Source organism: Mus pahari, chromosome 6, assembly GCF_900095145.1.
Source record: "Mus pahari chromosome 6, PAHARI_EIJ_v1.1, whole genome shotgun sequence".
Taxonomy (NCBI): Eukaryota; Metazoa; Chordata; class Mammalia; order Rodentia; family Muridae; genus Mus; species Mus pahari.
Window position 1 is genome coordinate 101,832,286 of NC_034595.1, and position 17,828 is coordinate 101,850,113.

The 17,828-nt window shown below is 50.9% G+C and overlaps 1 protein-coding gene across 1 annotated transcript; it reads right to left on the bottom strand.

Moving 5' to 3' along the window:
- Window positions 1-270: 270 nt before the first annotated feature.
- Park7 (Parkinsonism associated deglycase) lies at window positions 271-12,789 on the bottom strand. Its single transcript, XM_021200793.2, has 7 exons — window positions 12,682-12,789; window positions 11,358-11,463; window positions 10,096-10,197; window positions 7,841-7,900; window positions 6,985-7,054; window positions 4,395-4,481; window positions 271-612 (listed from the first exon to the last, which is right to left on the bottom strand). Exons 2-7 carry the CDS (start codon window positions 11,445-11,447, stop codon window positions 452-454), a joined length of 570 nt encoding a protein of 189 aa, XP_021056452.1. The 5' UTR covers window positions 11,448-11,463; window positions 12,682-12,789; the 3' UTR covers window positions 271-451.
- Window positions 12,790-17,828: the final 5,039 nt, after the last annotated feature.

Here is a 17,828-nt window from a genome sequence, read left to right on the forward strand (position 1 = left end):
AGTTCCTTCGTAGCTACCCCAGCAGGGAAAGAGAATACCCAAGTTGAGCCTTGTCCACTGACCAGCCTAGCCTGGGCTATATGGTCAGGGCAGATGAGGACCACCCAGTATGTTTTTTTCTTCAGTGAGAGCCCGGTGATGCCTAGGAAGCGCCCTCCATCAGAGGCTGGGAGGGGCCGACCTGCTCCTTTAGCCCGCAGCTGCCCCAACAGCAACCACCCGCAAATGCAGCCACCCCATAATACCACAAAAGACACCGGACACAAAGGCAGCTGTCAGGAGCTTGGTAAACTGTTTATTCTACCTGCAAGGTTCAAAAACATACGGACCCAGGGTGAGAGCCCCACATGGCAGCTGCTTCACATACTACTCCTGAGGTTTCCTGGGCTGTGGACACACACACCAGTGGGCTTCTAATGCCTGCTCAGGCGTGGGGCCTAGGGCCTGGGCTCTAGTCTTTGAGAACGAGCGGTGCCTTCACTTGGTCGGCCATGTCCTTCCCCACGAGAGCCTCCACAATGGCCAGCGCAAACTCAAAGCTGGTCCCCGGGCCACGGCTGGTGAGGATCAGACCGTCCTTCTCCACGCGGCTCTCTGAGTAGCTGTAGTGACCTACAGGGAGCAGACACAGTCACTCCAGGTTCTGGTGGCCACAGAGAACCTCGCACACACTGCTGCCGCCATTCCTGCTCTGCAGTAAGTACATGAAACAAAGGTCTTACTGCAGCTGTTCCCGAGGTCTGTCTTCTCAGCCCTCCAGGCTACCGCACACTGTGGGGACAGTGGGGACAACCTCAGGGTGGGTGGAAGGGACCAACAGCGCACATGGGAGAGAGCTCTGCGGGCACTGATGAACTTCTCCACTGCCTACTTTGTTTGCCACAGGGCTGCCACAGGCCAGGGCGCCATGTCAGAGGCAGGGCAGTGGCGAGGACAGAGACTGCCTGATCCTCCGCAGCCTCAGACCACACAAGACCAGCACATGAGGTCTCTTCCTCTGCCTCCCCGTTCTCCTGAAACAATGTGGTGGGCTCCACCAAGACTCCCCAGGTCTCCCCCACCTTGTGTCTCCATAGGACCAGACCCAGGCTCCAAGCACCCACCTGCCCTCCGGGGTCTTACTCATCTCACATCCCCACCCCACAGGCCAGAGCTGCCTTCCAGGAGCCCAACCTGTTCCCAGCATCCGGCCCGTAGGCCAATCCTGTGTGGCCCTGGAGCAGGAGGCCTGCTGAGGCCACAGCTGGGGCCTGCTGCCTGTCCCGGCAGCTCTCATCCCCTCCAGCACCCGCAGCAGCTGGGGCACTTTGCTTTCTTGGGTTATCTGCTATTCAAAGTCTCTGACCAGAAGACGGGAGCAGGTCTCAGTCCAGGGTGAGAGTGCCTGACTCGCCCCCCAGGCAGTCTACCCACTGTTGAAGAAGGGCCCCGCTTCAGCATCTCACCCTGGCCGCTCTGTCTCCTTCAGCACTGAGGGCGCTGTGCAGAGGACCCTGCTCTCTCAGGTACCTGTAGGAGACCCTCTGCCCAGGATATCTGGGCTTGGGCCTTGGCACAGAGGCAAGCAGAGGAAGGGATGGCCTGGGGGCAGACCTTAGGGAAGAAATGGATGTTGGGAAGGAAGGGCAGCCAGAGTTCGGGAGGGCTTCCAGAGCAAGGGCTCCTGTAGGAGCAGGTTCACATGCTGATGGTGAGGGGCAGGCGAAAAGGATGATCATGGCTCTCCACACACAGCCCTGTGGGAAGCACCAACATGGCCCCAACCTGAGATGCTTGGGTACAGCTTCACGTACCCTGTTTCTGCCAGAAACGAAGAACCCAGGACATCCAGAGTTCACTGAGAGCCCTCAGAAGCACATTTCTCCTCCAAGCAGGCCAGCCACACCAGGAGCCTGCCTCCCTATCTCATCCATAACTCACTGCATCTGCATCTGCTGACCAGACGGAACATGCCAGAAACTTCCCACTTACAGAGCGGTAAAGAAACAGAGACCGCCACTGGGAGGGACGTCTCAGTTCACCCAGCCCTACTCTCTGATGGCTAAACCAGGACAAGACCTTTAAATCAAACACTAGGAACCCAGGCTCGGCCTACCGGGGAAGTTTCAAGGTCTCAAACAGGGTTACTACTTATCCACGGCCTCCACCTAGTGGCCACAGTGAGGAACAGCCTCACAGAGTGTACCGAGGCAGCCAGGGCTGCGGTGGAGGGGGGGGGGGGAGGAAGAGGGCTGGGATTTGGCGTTCAGGATAAATTTGCAGACAAGAAAGAATCTCTTCAGAGAAAAGGCACTCACTACTTAGGCCTGTCTATGACACTTAGGGAACACCATTGCAGAGCAGTTTCCATAGAGACCCAAAGCCCAGCGAGCCCGAATCCTTGGCCCTTGATCCTTCAAGAGAAGGCAGTCAGCCTCTGGGCACGGTGCCTCCTCAGCCTGCCCCGCAGGCCTTGCTGTCCAACACACTTCTGAGGAGCCTGCCGCTGCCACAGGGGGAAAACCACCAAGTGTTACAAAGCCCCCAGAAGAGCCTTACCTACAACAGTCACGTGGAGGGTGGCTACAGTCCCCCAGACTGCTTTCAAGGGGTACAATGGCCAAACAGTGTCCTAAAACCAAGACTTACTGACCCTGGCAATGATGTACGGGTGGGAGAGCCTTGCATTATACAGAGAGGAGGGGAGAGGAGGGGAGGGGAGGGGAGAGGAGGGGAGGGGAACCGGGTTCCTTGCCTTGCCAAGGCACAGTAGGCTCCAGGTAAGCTGGTCACTGTGTAAACTGAGGTCCTACTGTGTGCCCTCAGTATCCATGTTTCAGAAGCTCAGGTGACATAGGACCAGCACTTGCTCTGTCCCCTTATGCACACGGTACACAGCGCAACCTGAGTTCATGCCATCCTCTCCACCCTGACTTCATTTCCTGAGGTTCACACAAACTCAACTCCCAAGAGCCAGAGCTCATAACAGAGTGGTTTCAACCAGTTTTAATACCTGAAACAGAGCAACAGGCTTTCAGGGACACAACACTTGGGACAGAGCTAAGAACATGCAGAAGTGCAGTCACAGAGCAACCCCATGTGTTTCATGAACACCAAATACACACTCTACTACTGAACCTTAGCCTCTAAAACAAAAAGGGTACTAATTTTTAAAAACTGCATGGTATACTATTTTACTTCAAAAAGGGAGCTCTAGCTATGCCCAGATATGTATTCAAGAATGTTCTCAGCTGGGCAGTGGTGGCACATGCCTTTAATCCCAGCACTTGGGAGGCAGAGGCAGGCGGATTTCTGAGTTCGAGGCCAGCCTGGTCTACAGAGTGAGTTCCAGGACAGTCAGGGCTACACAGAGAAACCCTGTCTTGGGGCTGGAGAGATGACTCAGTGGTTAGAGCATTTTCTGCTATTGCCAGAGAACCCAGGTTCCATTCCCAGCACTCACGCTAGACAGCTCACCACTGCCTGTAATTCAGCTCACAGGGGACAGAACATTCTCCCCTGGCTTCTGTGCACACCTCCTCATGCACACACGTAACTGAAAATTAAACAGTAACTTAAAGAAGTTTCTCGACAGCATGGGTTCACACAGGCAAAAGCAGAAACCAACCACAGCCCACAGCCAGGAGCCAAAGAAACACAAGACCCAGGAAATCCCACTAGCGGTGAAGCCAACCTGCCAAAGCTAAAGAAGTTAAGGTGAGAAGATACAGCCTCCGATGGCATACGGCATGCCCTGCTACTTCAGGCTGAGGCAGAAGGATGGCTTCAGTCCAGGTCAAAGCTACCTGTGCAACACAGTGAGGTCCCATCTCAAACACAAAAGCAGGTTGCAGAATGGCCTAACTAGATCTGAATAAAAGATTACCTAGAAAGGATACCGGGGAGCTCTGGAGTCACAGAAGACACTTCACAGGCCTTACTGACAGGCGGGAAGGAGGGAAGTGGAAGGGGAGGGGCACCCGGCCTTGCACCAGCCCTCCCACCCTGTCTGCTCACTTTACCACCAAGAGAAATTGCTTTTATAGGTTTAATAAAACTCAAATGCCTAGCTGCTGGGAAGGAAACGCATCATCAAGGAAGCTGGCCTACCGCTGAGGACATTCCCCAGAGGTCTGTTGCACTGTGGACTGTGGGCAAAGGCATTTGCTGAAACTGCTGTCTGTCAGGGTTTAAACTCTTGGGCTGCTGTCAGGGATTCGGTAAAAACACTACTCTACTAAACTCGCACTTCATAATCCTCCCCACTTTTGAATCAGGGTCTGGTGCCCCATGCTGAGCCTGGGATGTTCCTGCGCCAGCCTGGGCTGGTGCCACTGACAAGTGTGTGCAGAGCCAGGAGCCCTCCACTTGGCTAGGATTCTGTCACAGAGAAGCACAGGTAGGGATATACTCACTGCCAGTCATCATTTTGTCCTTAGCCAGTGGGTGTGTTGTGACCTTGCATCCAAAACCTACTTCGTGAGCCAACAGAGCCGTAGGACCTAGGAATAAGATGTATATACACGGATGAGAGGGTAAAGAGAAAACCTGTGCTGTAAAACACAAACACAGCGTGTGAGGTGGCGCACGCCTCTGACCCCAGCACCTGGGAGGCAGAGGCAGGCGGGTCTCTGTGAGTTCCAGGCTAGCCTGGTCTACAGATTCAGTTCCAGAGCAAGCCCCAGGCCAATGAGGACTACAAAGAGGGCTCTGCCCCAGAGAAACAAAGAAACAAAGCAGTTTACCAGAAGAAGTACTCTTCTAAATCAAACACCCGAGGAGTCGGAATAGTCGCGACTCTAAATCCCATTGCCTAAACACAACGAGATGAGCCCTGTGAGCACCCTTGGCAAGATGTGCATGGCCGCCTTCCTGTCATAGTAAGCAACTAACTAATATGGTCAAAGGCCTGATTTGAAAATTAAGACAAAACAACTTACCACTGTCATTATCTTAGCCTCTAATGAAAGCCATGCCAAAAGTTATCTCTGGGAACCCGTAGCAAGCGCAAGGCAACAGACCGACCCCCACCCTTTCCTATAGCGCCACCTGGTGGTCACTTGAGGAACACCCGTCAACTACAACTTCTTGGGTGTCCTGGTTCCCGGTAAATCCTTACACTCCCTGCTTCTGACCACCACAAGCTTCACCTGCAAGCTTCCTTCTCTCCCTGACTCAGCGAAGCTCCTTGTGTCTCCCCCTCAGGAAAGCCTCCCTGCGATGACTTTCTTCTGGACTCAACAGCACCGAGGTTGATGCTAACAATGGAGTTCCTGACTACACCAAGGTCACTCTTGGCTGCTGATTGAAGACAGGCTTCATCACAGAGCTCCACTACCTGCCTGAGCCACCCCACTTTTCTGTTTATCATTCTGAGACAGTGACACAGGACAGTCTGCTAGTACTGTTCCTTTTTTTAACAGTGACTTGGTTCGGAGGAGGGCCAGGGTCTGACTGTGCACAAGTGAGAGAGTCAGCTGCTGCTGTTCCAGTCAGCGACACGGAACACGATGACACTGCAGTTTACCTTCAGCCAAGTCTAAGGAACAAACCCAGGCAAACCCTAGGGAGGCCAGTCTCCCAGATTAGCCAAGGACACCGGCCCCCTGAAGACTTCTTGCCCACCGATGGGACAGTTCAGGCTACAGGGAATACAAGACCGCCAACCAACCAGAAATCCCTGGGCCTCAACACGGCAAGAAGTCAGAGCTGTGGGAGCTCCCAGTGGCTCTCTAGTGTGTTCTCAAGCATGCAATCCTGGCATTCTCTGATGCCCACAACCTCTGTCACTTCAGAGAGTTAGAATGGCTTTGTATGTCAGTTTTGAATGGAGCCCAGGGCTTCTCACATACTAGGCACATACGGCTCAGCTATGCTCGGTCCTAAACTGGGAACTTATAGAACTTTTTCCCATGTGTTTTCCCTCCTTTCTTTTCTTCTGTGGAGAGAGGCTCTCCAATGTAGCTCAGGATGGTCTTGAACTCACAGTACTCCTGCCTCTCCCTCCTCAGCACTGCAGTTACAGCTTGGTCTCCCAGCCAACCCAAACAGGGGGAAATTTTTTAAAATTTAACTTTATTTTATATGCACTGGAACAAGGGTGTCAGATTCTCTGGAACTGGAGTTACTGACAGCCGTGAATCACCATGTGGTTGCTGGGAATTGAACCCGGATCCTTTGGAAGAGCAGTCAGTGCTCTTAATTGCAGAGCCATCTCTCCAGCTCCCAGGGAGAATCTTAAAACAGGGGAGGATAGTACAATCCTTGCCTGAAGGATGGCTCTTGACAGTCTGATGTCATTTCAATAAGACAGAACAGCCACAGATGTCTCTACAGGATCTGCTTTGTCCCTTGCGGGGAAGCAAGGGCACCAGAGCTAAGACAGCCCTTGGTCCCCAAACAAAACCATCCGTTCCTTCAGTCACTGATTCATTTGTTCTGTGACACACTTAAAAGGCATCTAACGAGGAAGACGCCAGATGCCAGAACATCACCTGATAGTAAAGCCACATCAAAGATTTGAAATGGGTCAGGAAGCAAGCTGTGACAGTCTCAAGGCTCAGGATATGTACGAGAGGCCTCATGTGAAGCCAGGGGTTTTAAGAGCACTCAAGCCAAGACTCAGCGCGCACCCAGAGGCAGGCGAGGCCAGGGAAATCTGTGGCATTTGTGCTGGTCAAATTCTTGCTGACTGTCCTGGCAGGCCTAAGTGCTGGCACAGAGATGTGCTGGAACAAGCTGTGTGCTGGGTTCCAGAAGCCGTATTTTCCCTGAGGTCAACCAAACAGGGAAAACACTGAGTTTCACAGATTAGCGACCTAGGGCAGACAGACAGACAGCTCAACAATTGGGCTCAGTGCTGCCATGACACCAGTTCATGCCACCCAAACCAAACAGCCAGTGTGAGCGCCTTCTGGCTTCCTGAAGGCAAGCGGTGTGCAGTCAGGCTCCCAGAGACAGGCCAGCCCCTCGCCAGCTGCAGCCCCACAGCCCGCACTTACTCACCCGCACAGATGGCAGCTATGAGGCCCTTCCTGTTCTCCTGCTCCCTGAGGATCTCCTTCACCACAGCCGACTAGAGAGAGAACCAAACACCCAGTCACCACCGGGACAGTGTCTCACAGGAGAGCTGGGACGTCACTCCCACCTCAACTCACTTCTAGCTGTTTCCCAGAAAGCACTCTAACCAGTTAGTACAAAAGTGACCAGGTTCCTAATGTGCCTGTGTTCTTAAGCCCGGTCAATGGCACTCACCCCAAGAGAAAGGCCCACCACAATAAAGACGGGAAGGAAGAAGCAATGTCACCAAGGCACGTAACCCTGTCCTGTGCTCCAGGAGAGGCAGAAGCAAGGGGACACAGGGTTCAGCAGCTTCAGATGGCGGAGGGCAGAGACCCCAGGAGGTACAGCCCACTCCCTACTCCTGTCTCCTTTCCTGCAGGACTCTTCACATAGAGCTAGAAACAAAGAAATGGCTACCTCTGATGCTATCCTGTGTTCACACTGTCACTGTGGTCCCGTAGCTGTCCTGGACCCTCGACAGAGCAGGCAGCACTTTCTAGGCTTAACCCCCTCCACTGCTGCAGCAGCTGGGAACCCTGCAGCCTCACGCCAGTCCACACTCGCTAAGCCTGTGTGCAGCACTGGTCCACCAACCTGGCTAACCTTGCTGTAGTGTCCTCAGACCTGTGCTCTGCAGGGGGAGACACTCACAGCCAACCTCTGCAGTTTCTCCTGTGCCTCCAGCATACCCCTGAAGCACACCCCTGAAGCACACCAGGGCAAATGCAACACAACAAAACAGAAGCTGGGAGACTTTCCTCACAAGCCCTTCGCTTATGCATGACCGTGCAGTTTTTACCTCAGATAAATTCTGTGCACCCAGATTTCCTCCTGGAAGAACCACCACATCATATGGTCCCTGCGAGTTGGGAAATAAAAGGAAACATTTCATTTTTACAGTGTTAAATGGCAGCCCAGTATCTGTCAAAGAACAGTATGTGTGTCTGGGGTGGGGGGGAGTGGAGTTATATGTATCTCTGTGGTAGAGCACATTCTTAGCATGCATCAGGCCCTGGGTTTGACTCTCTAACAACAAAAATGACTAAGTCCTAGGCATAGTAGTGCACACCCATAGAAGGAGGTAGAAGCAGGAAGGTCAAGGGTTCAAGGCTGCCCTCAGCTACTAAGTTTGAGGCCAGCCAGGTACACAAGACTGTGTCTCAAAACAACAACAAACCACCCAAAAATGAAACAGATAAATAAAGGTGTGTCCCTTTGGTGGAACATTGTAACCAAAACAAACAAACAACCAAAAAAAACCTAAAAAAAACAACTGCAGCAACTATGAGGCTGGGAGTTGGCTCAGTAGACAAGAACTCTGGCTGCTCCCCCAGGGGACTGAAGGTCAGTTCCCTGCCATCCACATGGTGGCTCACAATTGTCTATAACTCCAGTTGCAGAGGACCTACCACCCTACCCTGTTCCCTGGGTGTGCGCGTACACACACACAGTGTCTTTTTTAAAATGTAGGAAACTCTGTGATGGAAACTGTCTGAGAGGAGGCCCTGCGAGCACGTGTAGTGCAAATGCACTCGGGTGGAGAAGAACGTGTGCGGAGCACAGCCTTGGAGAGCCACCACACTCATCTACAGCAAGACAGATCTGCATGTAAAGTCACCAACACCACAGATGCTTGCAGACAAAAGACGCCCAGTAGCTGACAGGGACCAGCCTGAGAAAAAGAGGGCTGCAGGGCTGGAGAAACGGCTCAGCGGTTAAAAACACTGACTGCTCTTCTGAAGGTCCTGAGTTCAATTCCCAGCAACCACATGGTGGCTCACAACCATCCATAACGCGATCTGATGCCCTCCTCTGGTGTGTCCAAAGACAGCTACAATGTACTTACACACGATAATAAATAAATATAAAAGAAAAAAAAGAGAAGACAGAAAAGAGGAGTGTGCCACTCTGACTTTATATATAAATGTCTTCACCATGTGACTTTTTCAACAGAAATACAGGTAGTGATTTTTTAAAACTACTTTTAAAAAACGATTTATTTATTTAATGTATATGAGCAACCTGTCGCAGATACACCAGAAGAGGGCATCGGATTCGATTACAGATGGTTGTGAGCCACTATGTGGTAGCTGGAAATTGAACTCATGACCTCTGGAAGAGCAGACAGTGCTCTTAATCACTGAGCCATCTCTACAGTCCCAGGTAGTGATTTTTAAAAGTTTAAACAAATAAACAAACAAACAAAACAAAAAAACCACCCAAATATTAAAAGGCAAAGGAAAAAAAAATAGCATTATAAAACTTTTTGAGGGCTGGAGAGATGGCTCAGCGGTTAAGAGCACTGACTGCTCTACCGAAGGTCCTGAGTTCAATTCCCAGCAACCACATGGTGGCTCACAACCATCTCTGATGAGATCTGACGCCCTCTTCTGGGATGTCAGAAGACAGCTACAACATAATTACATATAATAATAAATAAATCTGCCGGGCATGGTGGCGCACGCCTTTAATCCCAGCACTTGGGAGNGCAGATTTCTGAGTTCGAGGCCAGCCTGGTCTACAGAGTGAGTTCCAGGACAGCCAGGGCTATACAGAGAAACCCTGTCTCGAAAAACAAAAACAAAAAACAAACAAAAAATAATAATAAAAAATCTTTGGTTTATTTTTTTTAAAAAAAACCTTTGTGTATAGAAAAATCACAGTATTCTAGTGACTTAAACTCAAATATCCAAGAAACCTAATTAAGTTTAAACTTGCCGAAATTAAAAAGAACAGAGAGAGAGAGAGAGAGAGAGAGAGAGAGAGAGAGAGAGAGAGAGAGGGCGCTATCATAATAGTATACACTGCAATACGTGCCATTTATTTAGTCTTTACGGTGCTGGGCATAGAACCACAGCCTCACTAGGCAAGTGTTCTCCCACTGAGCCACACCCTGCCCATCCCACCCACCTGACACAGGATCCAGTCCGTCCCCCCAGGCCAAGTCCTTCTCCTAAAGGAAGTCTGTTCTAACTGCAGTCACAGATACAGCCAAAAGCTGTTCAAAGAACTAATAAACTCCAAGAAGAAAGAGTCCAAGCGGACAAAACAAACCTGTGTTTTTGCGTCTTCCAGACTGGTATCTGGACAAATCATTACATCACGGCTACACTGCACAGGGTCCTTGCCAGCCAAGCCAGCAACAGTGACTTTAATCTAGAGAAGAGCAGATGTTCAAGACCATGAAAGCACACAGACTCGGGGGGCAGCACCCTGACACCCATTCTGTGGTTTGTAAGTAACCTGTCAGGGAGTACAAGACCAAGCCCAGGCAATGGCAGATAATGCCCGGTCTCTTCTGGTTTGCTTGGAACAGCCCTACTACTCTGGCTCTGCCTGGCTGGAACACCCTCTATTCCGCAAATGTTGAGTTGGAAGATGAGTTACCAGACCATACTAATAACAACCCACCGTTTGAGGGTGGCGTTACCATTCCAACCATATAGCCTTTTCTTAAAGTAGAAGTGAACAGCAAACAACTGAACACTTTATCCTATAAAACATTTAGTAGGTGACATTGCCACTTGCTAGACCCCGAAGCACAGGAAACACCCTACAGTGCTGGGGGGAGAACAGGCTAGCGCACTGGAGATGACTTGTCAGAATCCAGTGATGGTGACTACACAGTCCTGGCCCAGCAACCCTGCCTTCAGGTGCTGAGCCTGAAAAACCATCCTCACGTTTGCACAAATAAACCCCACAAGAGAATATTTATTAAAGAGGGTACAGAGATGGCCCATGGTTAAGAGCACCGGGGGTTTGGTTCCCAGCACCGACACGGTGGCTCACAACCACCTCTAACTCTAGTTCCAGGGGATCAGGCTCTCGTGTGGTGAACAAACATGCGGGCAAGCATTCATATACACACAAAAGACAAAGCCTTCAAGTGTTTACTCCAGTGTCATAAGGCTGTTACTGGAGGGGAGGGGCGGTGGCTTTCCCATGGTGTCCCAACTGTGCAGCAATGTGAAATGAGGAAATTTTGGAGAGCGGGGTATGAAGAGGCTGCCTGGGTCTGAGCCCTGCTCTAACTGGAAATCGGCGCTGCCGAGCATCTCTGCCTGGGGTTTGTGAAAAGAGGCAGAGAGCTGACCATGCTGCTGCCAGGCCTGCGTGAGGAAATGCGCAGGGTGAGCCTGGCAAACCCGAGTGCATCCCATGCCGGGTTACATGCCCAGGCTAACACGTAAGACAGCGCCCAGCCTGACCTCTACATCTGCACCACGGGATGCAGCTCACACACATTAAACAAGTAAAAGTGACTTGGTGTCCCCTCGTTTTAAACCAGGGAGGGCTAGCCCAGGAGGGGAACTCACCCCAGCTCGCCGCATGACATCCACAGGAATCACTGTCTCCATTTCCTCTGCTCCTTTGGCCAGGATGACCAGAGCTCTTTTGGAAGCCATTTCTATTTCTTAAAGACTTAAAAAACAGGAAAAAAAAAAAAAAAGTGTTCAAGATGTTGCCACTGTAACAACCACCTGTTCATGCAGTGTAAATAACTTCTGTGTGACAGGCTGGGGTAAATGAAAGCAAGCCGCTTAGGTTAAAACTGGTTTACATGGCGGAGTTTCAGCGCGCTCTAATCCCGGGATGTAAACAGGGTGGCTGGGGTGGGTAGCCTGTAGCTAAGAGAACAGGACCAAGGTTTAGTTCCCAGCACCCACTGGGCTGCTCCCAACTGTCTGCATCTCCAGATCCAGGGGATACAGCGCCCTCTTCTGGCCTCTGCAGACAGTGCACATACATATATGCAGGCAGAACGCTGATATATCAAAAATAAATCTTTTTCTAAAAACAGTAAGTGTGGGATTGCCAATGTGTGTGAGCACTGTTTGCATTTTCCCTTACTGTGTTTTCTAGGGTCAATCTCTAACAAAGACAGGTCACATACGGGCTCTGCTATCAGTCACTCTGTGGAAAGGCTGGTTTTCTTAAAATACTCTGAAGGAGGGAGGGAGGGAGGGGAAAGAAAGGAAAGAGAGAAGGAGCGAGCGAGCTGGGCGCGCACCTTTAGCCTCAGGGATTGGGAGGAAGAGACAGACAGGAGTATCTGTGAGTTCAAGGCCAGCCTGGTCTACAGAGTGAGTTCCAGGACAGCCAAGGTTACAGAGAGAAACCCTGTGTCAAAAACAAAAACAAAAAACAAACAAAAAAAACCCAAAGACAAAACAAAAACCCAAATCAAGTCCGATTATTACAAAACAAACAAATAAAAAACCCCAAATCCTGAATTCCACTGGTAAAACATCAACTTGTAAATTTTGAAGGTTTTGTTCCTGTTGATGTTCCAGTAAACTGCTAAAATGTCAGACCAGGCTGGGGGAGTCCAGAGGTGCTAAAGCTCTGACCACACTGCTAATGATTAATAAAGATGGACTATTTAGGCGGTCAGCCCTGCTGCGGCCGGGAGCCGCTAGCCGCCACCCTGAAGCACTTTCCGCGGGCTTTCCCTGCACGCTCCCCACGCATCACAACTTTGGCCAAGCCTTCCAGTAACTGCGCTCGCTGCCGCCGGGAGGATGCGGCGCAGAGCCTGGCCCGGCAAGCACTGCGGCCGCCGCCCCGAGCCCGCCGGGCCGGGACCCTCCCGGGGCAGCGGGCGGGCCACAGCCCGGCCTCCTGTCCCCGGGCGCTGACCTGCAGCCGCGCCTCCTCCACCCACGCGAAGCCACAGCCAGTCCGCAGGAACCCCGCTCCCGGCTCCGTCACGCCAACGCGCACACAGCACGCATGCGCGCCGTCCGCGCTGAAGCTGCGCACACCCCCTCGCTTCCGCCTCGGTGTGCGTCACGTCCGGCTGCGCCCAGGCCCGGGTGATGAGCTGCGCAGCCGCTTCTGACAGTCTCCCCTCTCCGCCCTCAGGCAATGGTACGGACCGCCCAGCGGGCGCCTGCGCAGTTCCCCCTCTCTGCCACTGCAACGTTTAAGAGGAGAGTGGCTACGAGTTCGAGGCTTGGTTGGGCTACAGCTTGAACGCCACATCCTAGCACATGAGAATTCACAGGCTGAAGTTCAGATCATTTTTGGAAGCCGTCTTACATCATTTTTTTTGGACCGTTTGCCTTTCTTGCCCCTTACTATGACATCCCCTCTATTTGCCCCTGGCCTGCTAGTACTTCGTTCCAGGTCACCCCAGGCCCGTCCCTGCCCGCTAGGCCTGGTCACCCTGTCTCCTGGGTCACAGGATGGTGTCAAGGTTTAAGAGCTCTTGCTGGTTTTGCAGAGGACCCAGATTCGGTTCCCAGTATCCATTTGGGGAGACTCATCACTGCCTCTAACTCCAGCACTCATATGCACACAAATAATAAAATGCCCTACTGCACCCTCGGATTGGAGCAATGCTAACATCTACGATAAGAAATTACTTAATTATCTAATTCCATTTCAGTTTTTTACACTTCTGGGTTGACAGTTACTGTGTGGGCGTCTCAACCCTTGCCAAAGAGTGTACGTGGAAACTCACAGAAGACCTCTTGCCTTAGTGTGTTCTTTCTTTGCCACAAGGGTCTCAGATGGAACTCAAATCCTCCGGTGTGTGGCAAGCACCCTTACCTGTTGAGCTTTCCCACCAGCCAGCCCTCTCCTAAGTTTTTTTTTTTTTTTTAAATTTAAACTCCGATACTAATGCCTTGGAAACAGTGCAATTATTGTTAAGGTGTAAGGGCTTTTTTTTTTTTTTTTTTTTTTTTTTTTTAAGATTTATTTATTTATTATATGTAAGTACACTGTAGCTATCTTCAGATACTCCAGAAGAGGGCGTCAGATCTTGTTACGGATGGTTATGAGCCACCATGTGGTTGCTGGGATTTGAACTCTGGACCTTCGGAAGAGCAGTCGGGTGCTCTTACCCACTGAGCCATCTCACCAGCCCCCTCTCCTAAGTTTTTAATAGATATCTTTCATCTTACAGGGGGGAGTCTCACCCTCACCTGGTCCTAACTGTACCCACCTCAGACAAAGCCAGCTTGTTTGGCAAGTCTCAGTACTTTTTATACAAACCCCAGACAGGATATAAACTTGCTTTCCTTCCTATATAGAGATTGAATACCTCACATACATTGGCTGACCTCCATTATAGGTCCATATTGGAAATCTTCCCCCCGCCTTTGGTTTCTTTGAGACAGGGTTTCTCTATGTAGCCCTGGCTGTCCTGGTACTTACTTTGTAGACCAGGCTGGCCTCGAACTCAGAAACCTGCCTGCCTCTGCCTCCCAAGTGCTGGGATCAAAGGCGTGTGCCACCATGCCCGCTTCATATTGGAAATCTTATAAACTGGAAATTCGTACAGTAGGAGTAGTTTAATTCTTAAAATTGTTAAGTCATGTATACAATAAAACTTGTGCAACTGTTTTAGGAGTTGTAGAATGGACTGGCTCTTCACAGCCTGCCCCTTCAGCTCTGACGGTACAGAAAGCTGGAGTGACAGAAAGACGACCAGGACAACTTGTCAGATGTGAGCTTCAAGATCCACAGAGGGTGTTGGGCTTGGTGGCTCATGCCTGTAATCCCAAGTGCTTAAGTAACAAATGAATTCTGCCTCTAGGGGAACACATGCCCTTGTCTCTCCCCTTGAGCGTTAATTCAGTGGTGCACTTCAGAGGGACCTGGCTGGGACACTCCAGGAAGGCAGCTTCACCTTGAGAAGGTGTGTGTCTCCTTTCCAGAGTCTCTGACATGGAAAAGCAGAACTGTTTTTGCCTGTTCCTTCTTCCTCTTCTGTTTCTCTTCCTGACGCTAGCTCGAGATGCTTTTAAACTCAACTTGGAGCTTCCTCACTCTTTTCTAAAGCTCCTCTCCGCACTGTGTGGCTGCCTGCTACCATGTGCTGACCCCTGCCATTGTGTGCTGACCCCTGCCACTGTGTGCTGACCCCTGCAGCCATGTGCTGACCTCTGTGCCATCTTAACTTTTCTATTCTCTTACTCCTGGTAGCTTTGAGATGAACAGCTTGACTCTCCGGGGTTTTTCTTCTAAACTCTGCTACATTATCCTCAGGCTCCCGTTTGATCCGTTCCTGAATTCCCTCAGTAATGAAGAGACTGATTATCCCAGTCTCCATGACGACTCCACAGAGACTTCCCAAGACCTGTGGTATCTCATCCTTCCTGCCTCCTGAGTCTTTAATTGGCAGAGATTATGAACCCATTCCCGTACCTCTAGACAGGATCATTTGGAAAATTGAGGCAGGATTTCCAGTTCCAGGCCAGCATGGGCAACTGAGGGAGAGCCTGTCTCAAAGCAACAATGTGGCTGAAGCTGTAGCTCAACCATAAGATGCCTGCAGAGCATGGGTCAGGGCCCCTCATTCCAAACTCCAGGGCCCAGAAGGAAGAACAAGGAAAGGAAGGCTCTCAGGGGTTGGCTGCTGTGGCAAGAAACAAACTCAAGAAAAAAAACAAAGGTAAGATCCGTGGTGGGCTGGTGGCAATGCCACGACAACACTTTGAGGGGACACAGAAGTTCATACTCCTGAACTCTCCACACCACCAGCAGGAACTGAAACAGAGTAGAGTCTGGTCTTATCCAATGAACACCCTGTACACAGTTTTACAATGCACATATTGGGGCTGGAGAAATGGCTCAGTGCTTAAGTACAGCAGAGAACCTGTGTTCAGTTCCCAGACCTACATTGGGTGGCTCACGGCTGCCTGGAAGGGCGATGTCAAGGGCTCCCATGCCACTTTCTGGCCTCCAAGGGCATTTACACTCATGCGTGAGCATGCGCGCGCGCGCACACACACACACAGGAGCACACACACACAGGAGCACACACACACAAACAACTACACAAAAGAGGAACATAATTAAAAATAAATCTTTTTTAAAATCCTGGAATGTTTACTTATGGGAGCTGGATTCTCCCTGTGTCCCCAGAAATAATCCATTTTCCTTCCAGCTGCATGCAGGATGTGGTTCCTTCCCTTCCCTCTGTCAGTCTTGCCACGGGAATGTTAACCCGGGACTGAGCAAAGCTTTGAAGAGCCATGGCCTGATGGGAAAGCAACTGTCACAGCTACTCAAGTGACACATGTGGAACAACAGACTTTGCTATCAAGTAACTGCTGACTGACACAGCGGGAGCGCCGCCCACCAGTCCTTCCTACCCTAACTCTTTAAATGACCCCTTCTACCAAGGCTGGCCTCATGGAGATCTGCCTTCTTCTGCCTCTCAAATGCTGGACCCCTTCAACTGTAAGGGAGAATAAACTGTCCATTCCCTAAATTACTTCTTGCCAGTTATTTTGCCACAGCAAGAAGAAGAGTAACTAATACAGTATCATAATTTTCATTTTACAGATATGAAGACTGAGATAGAGGAAAATAAAATGACTCCATAAGGTCTTGCAGTATTGGACAAATTCTGATATTCTGAGGCCAAAATTCACACTCTGCCCACCACACACACACACACACACACACACACACACACACACTGCCAGTATTAGTTAATACTGCCAGTAACACCCAGGACAGCTCAAACATATTTCTCACTACGTATTCATAGAACAAAGTCAAAAAAAACCCCAACCATTTACCAAAATATATTGCTGTAATTCTGGTCAAGACGACGCCTCTTAGAACAGTCCCATGCTATCCACGAACTTTTTCACCCTATGTTTCTCAGGTCATTATGCATTGTGGGGAGACGTACAAGCTAAAATCTCCCTTGGGTTTCAAGAAAGTCGGCGAGTTGAAGCAATTGACATATTTAATCTCATTGCTCACATCAAGATCGTCTGTGCAGATCGTGACTGTAACACAGACCGTCTGTGCAGATCGTGACTGTAACACAGACCGTCTGTGCAGATCGTGACTGTAACACGTACCATCTGTAGCGGAAAGTTAGCATTTACAACTCTTTCATGTTTCCCTTAATCTAAACCGAAGATACCGGACTGAGGAAAGGCCTTTGGGACCTTTACCAAAAAAAAGAAAAAAAATTTTTTTTTTAAATTGTCCCACATTGCAGCTCAGTGAACTAGAACTCGAATTAGCGGGCATCCTCCTGCCGCTGATTCCCGGGTACTGTGCATCAAAGACTTGCGCCACCACGCCCCGCTGATATTCCTGTTTTCAATGCCGCGGAGAATTTCCCCCTCGGAGCCCACGAAAGGTCAGGTCGGCGCGAACGAAGAGTGGGCGAGCTCTGATCTTTGAGGCGGCGCTGGCGCAGGGGGAAATTCTGACTCCGAGAGCCGTGAGGGGCCGACACCCGCCTCGCCGCGGCCCGGCCCGTGTGAAAGCTGCTCGGGGGTGGACCACCCGGAACGCCTCCCACGGAGCACCGCTCGCCGGAAGTGAGTCGGCTGACCCGCAGAGACGCACGACTCACTTCCGTCAGGGCGCTGCCGTCGATTGGCTGAGTCCAATCGTCGTGGGCGGGCGCGCGAGCGGCTCTTGCGGGACTCAGTGCGCTTGCGCAGCTTGTGTCTCTACGCCGGAAGGTGTTTTGGGGCGGCCACTGCGGTCCCTGGGCGCCCTGGGGTCACCGAGTACCGGGACCTTGCGGACTTCCGGGGCAAGAAGGCGGCTTGAAGGTGGGACGCTGCCGACTGCTGCAAATGGCCTGGCCAGAAAATGACAGTTTACCGAATTCCCTTTCTGCTTTTTACTGTTAATTCAACGCTTAATTAGCTCATTGAGGACAAGTGGCCCGACCTTCCTTGCGGAACAGATTTTGACACACAGTCAAGATGGATAATAGTTAAATATAAATAGGACCCTTCTGCTGTAGGTTAAGCAGTGGTTCCCCCAGGACAAAGACAAAACTACTTGGGTGAGGC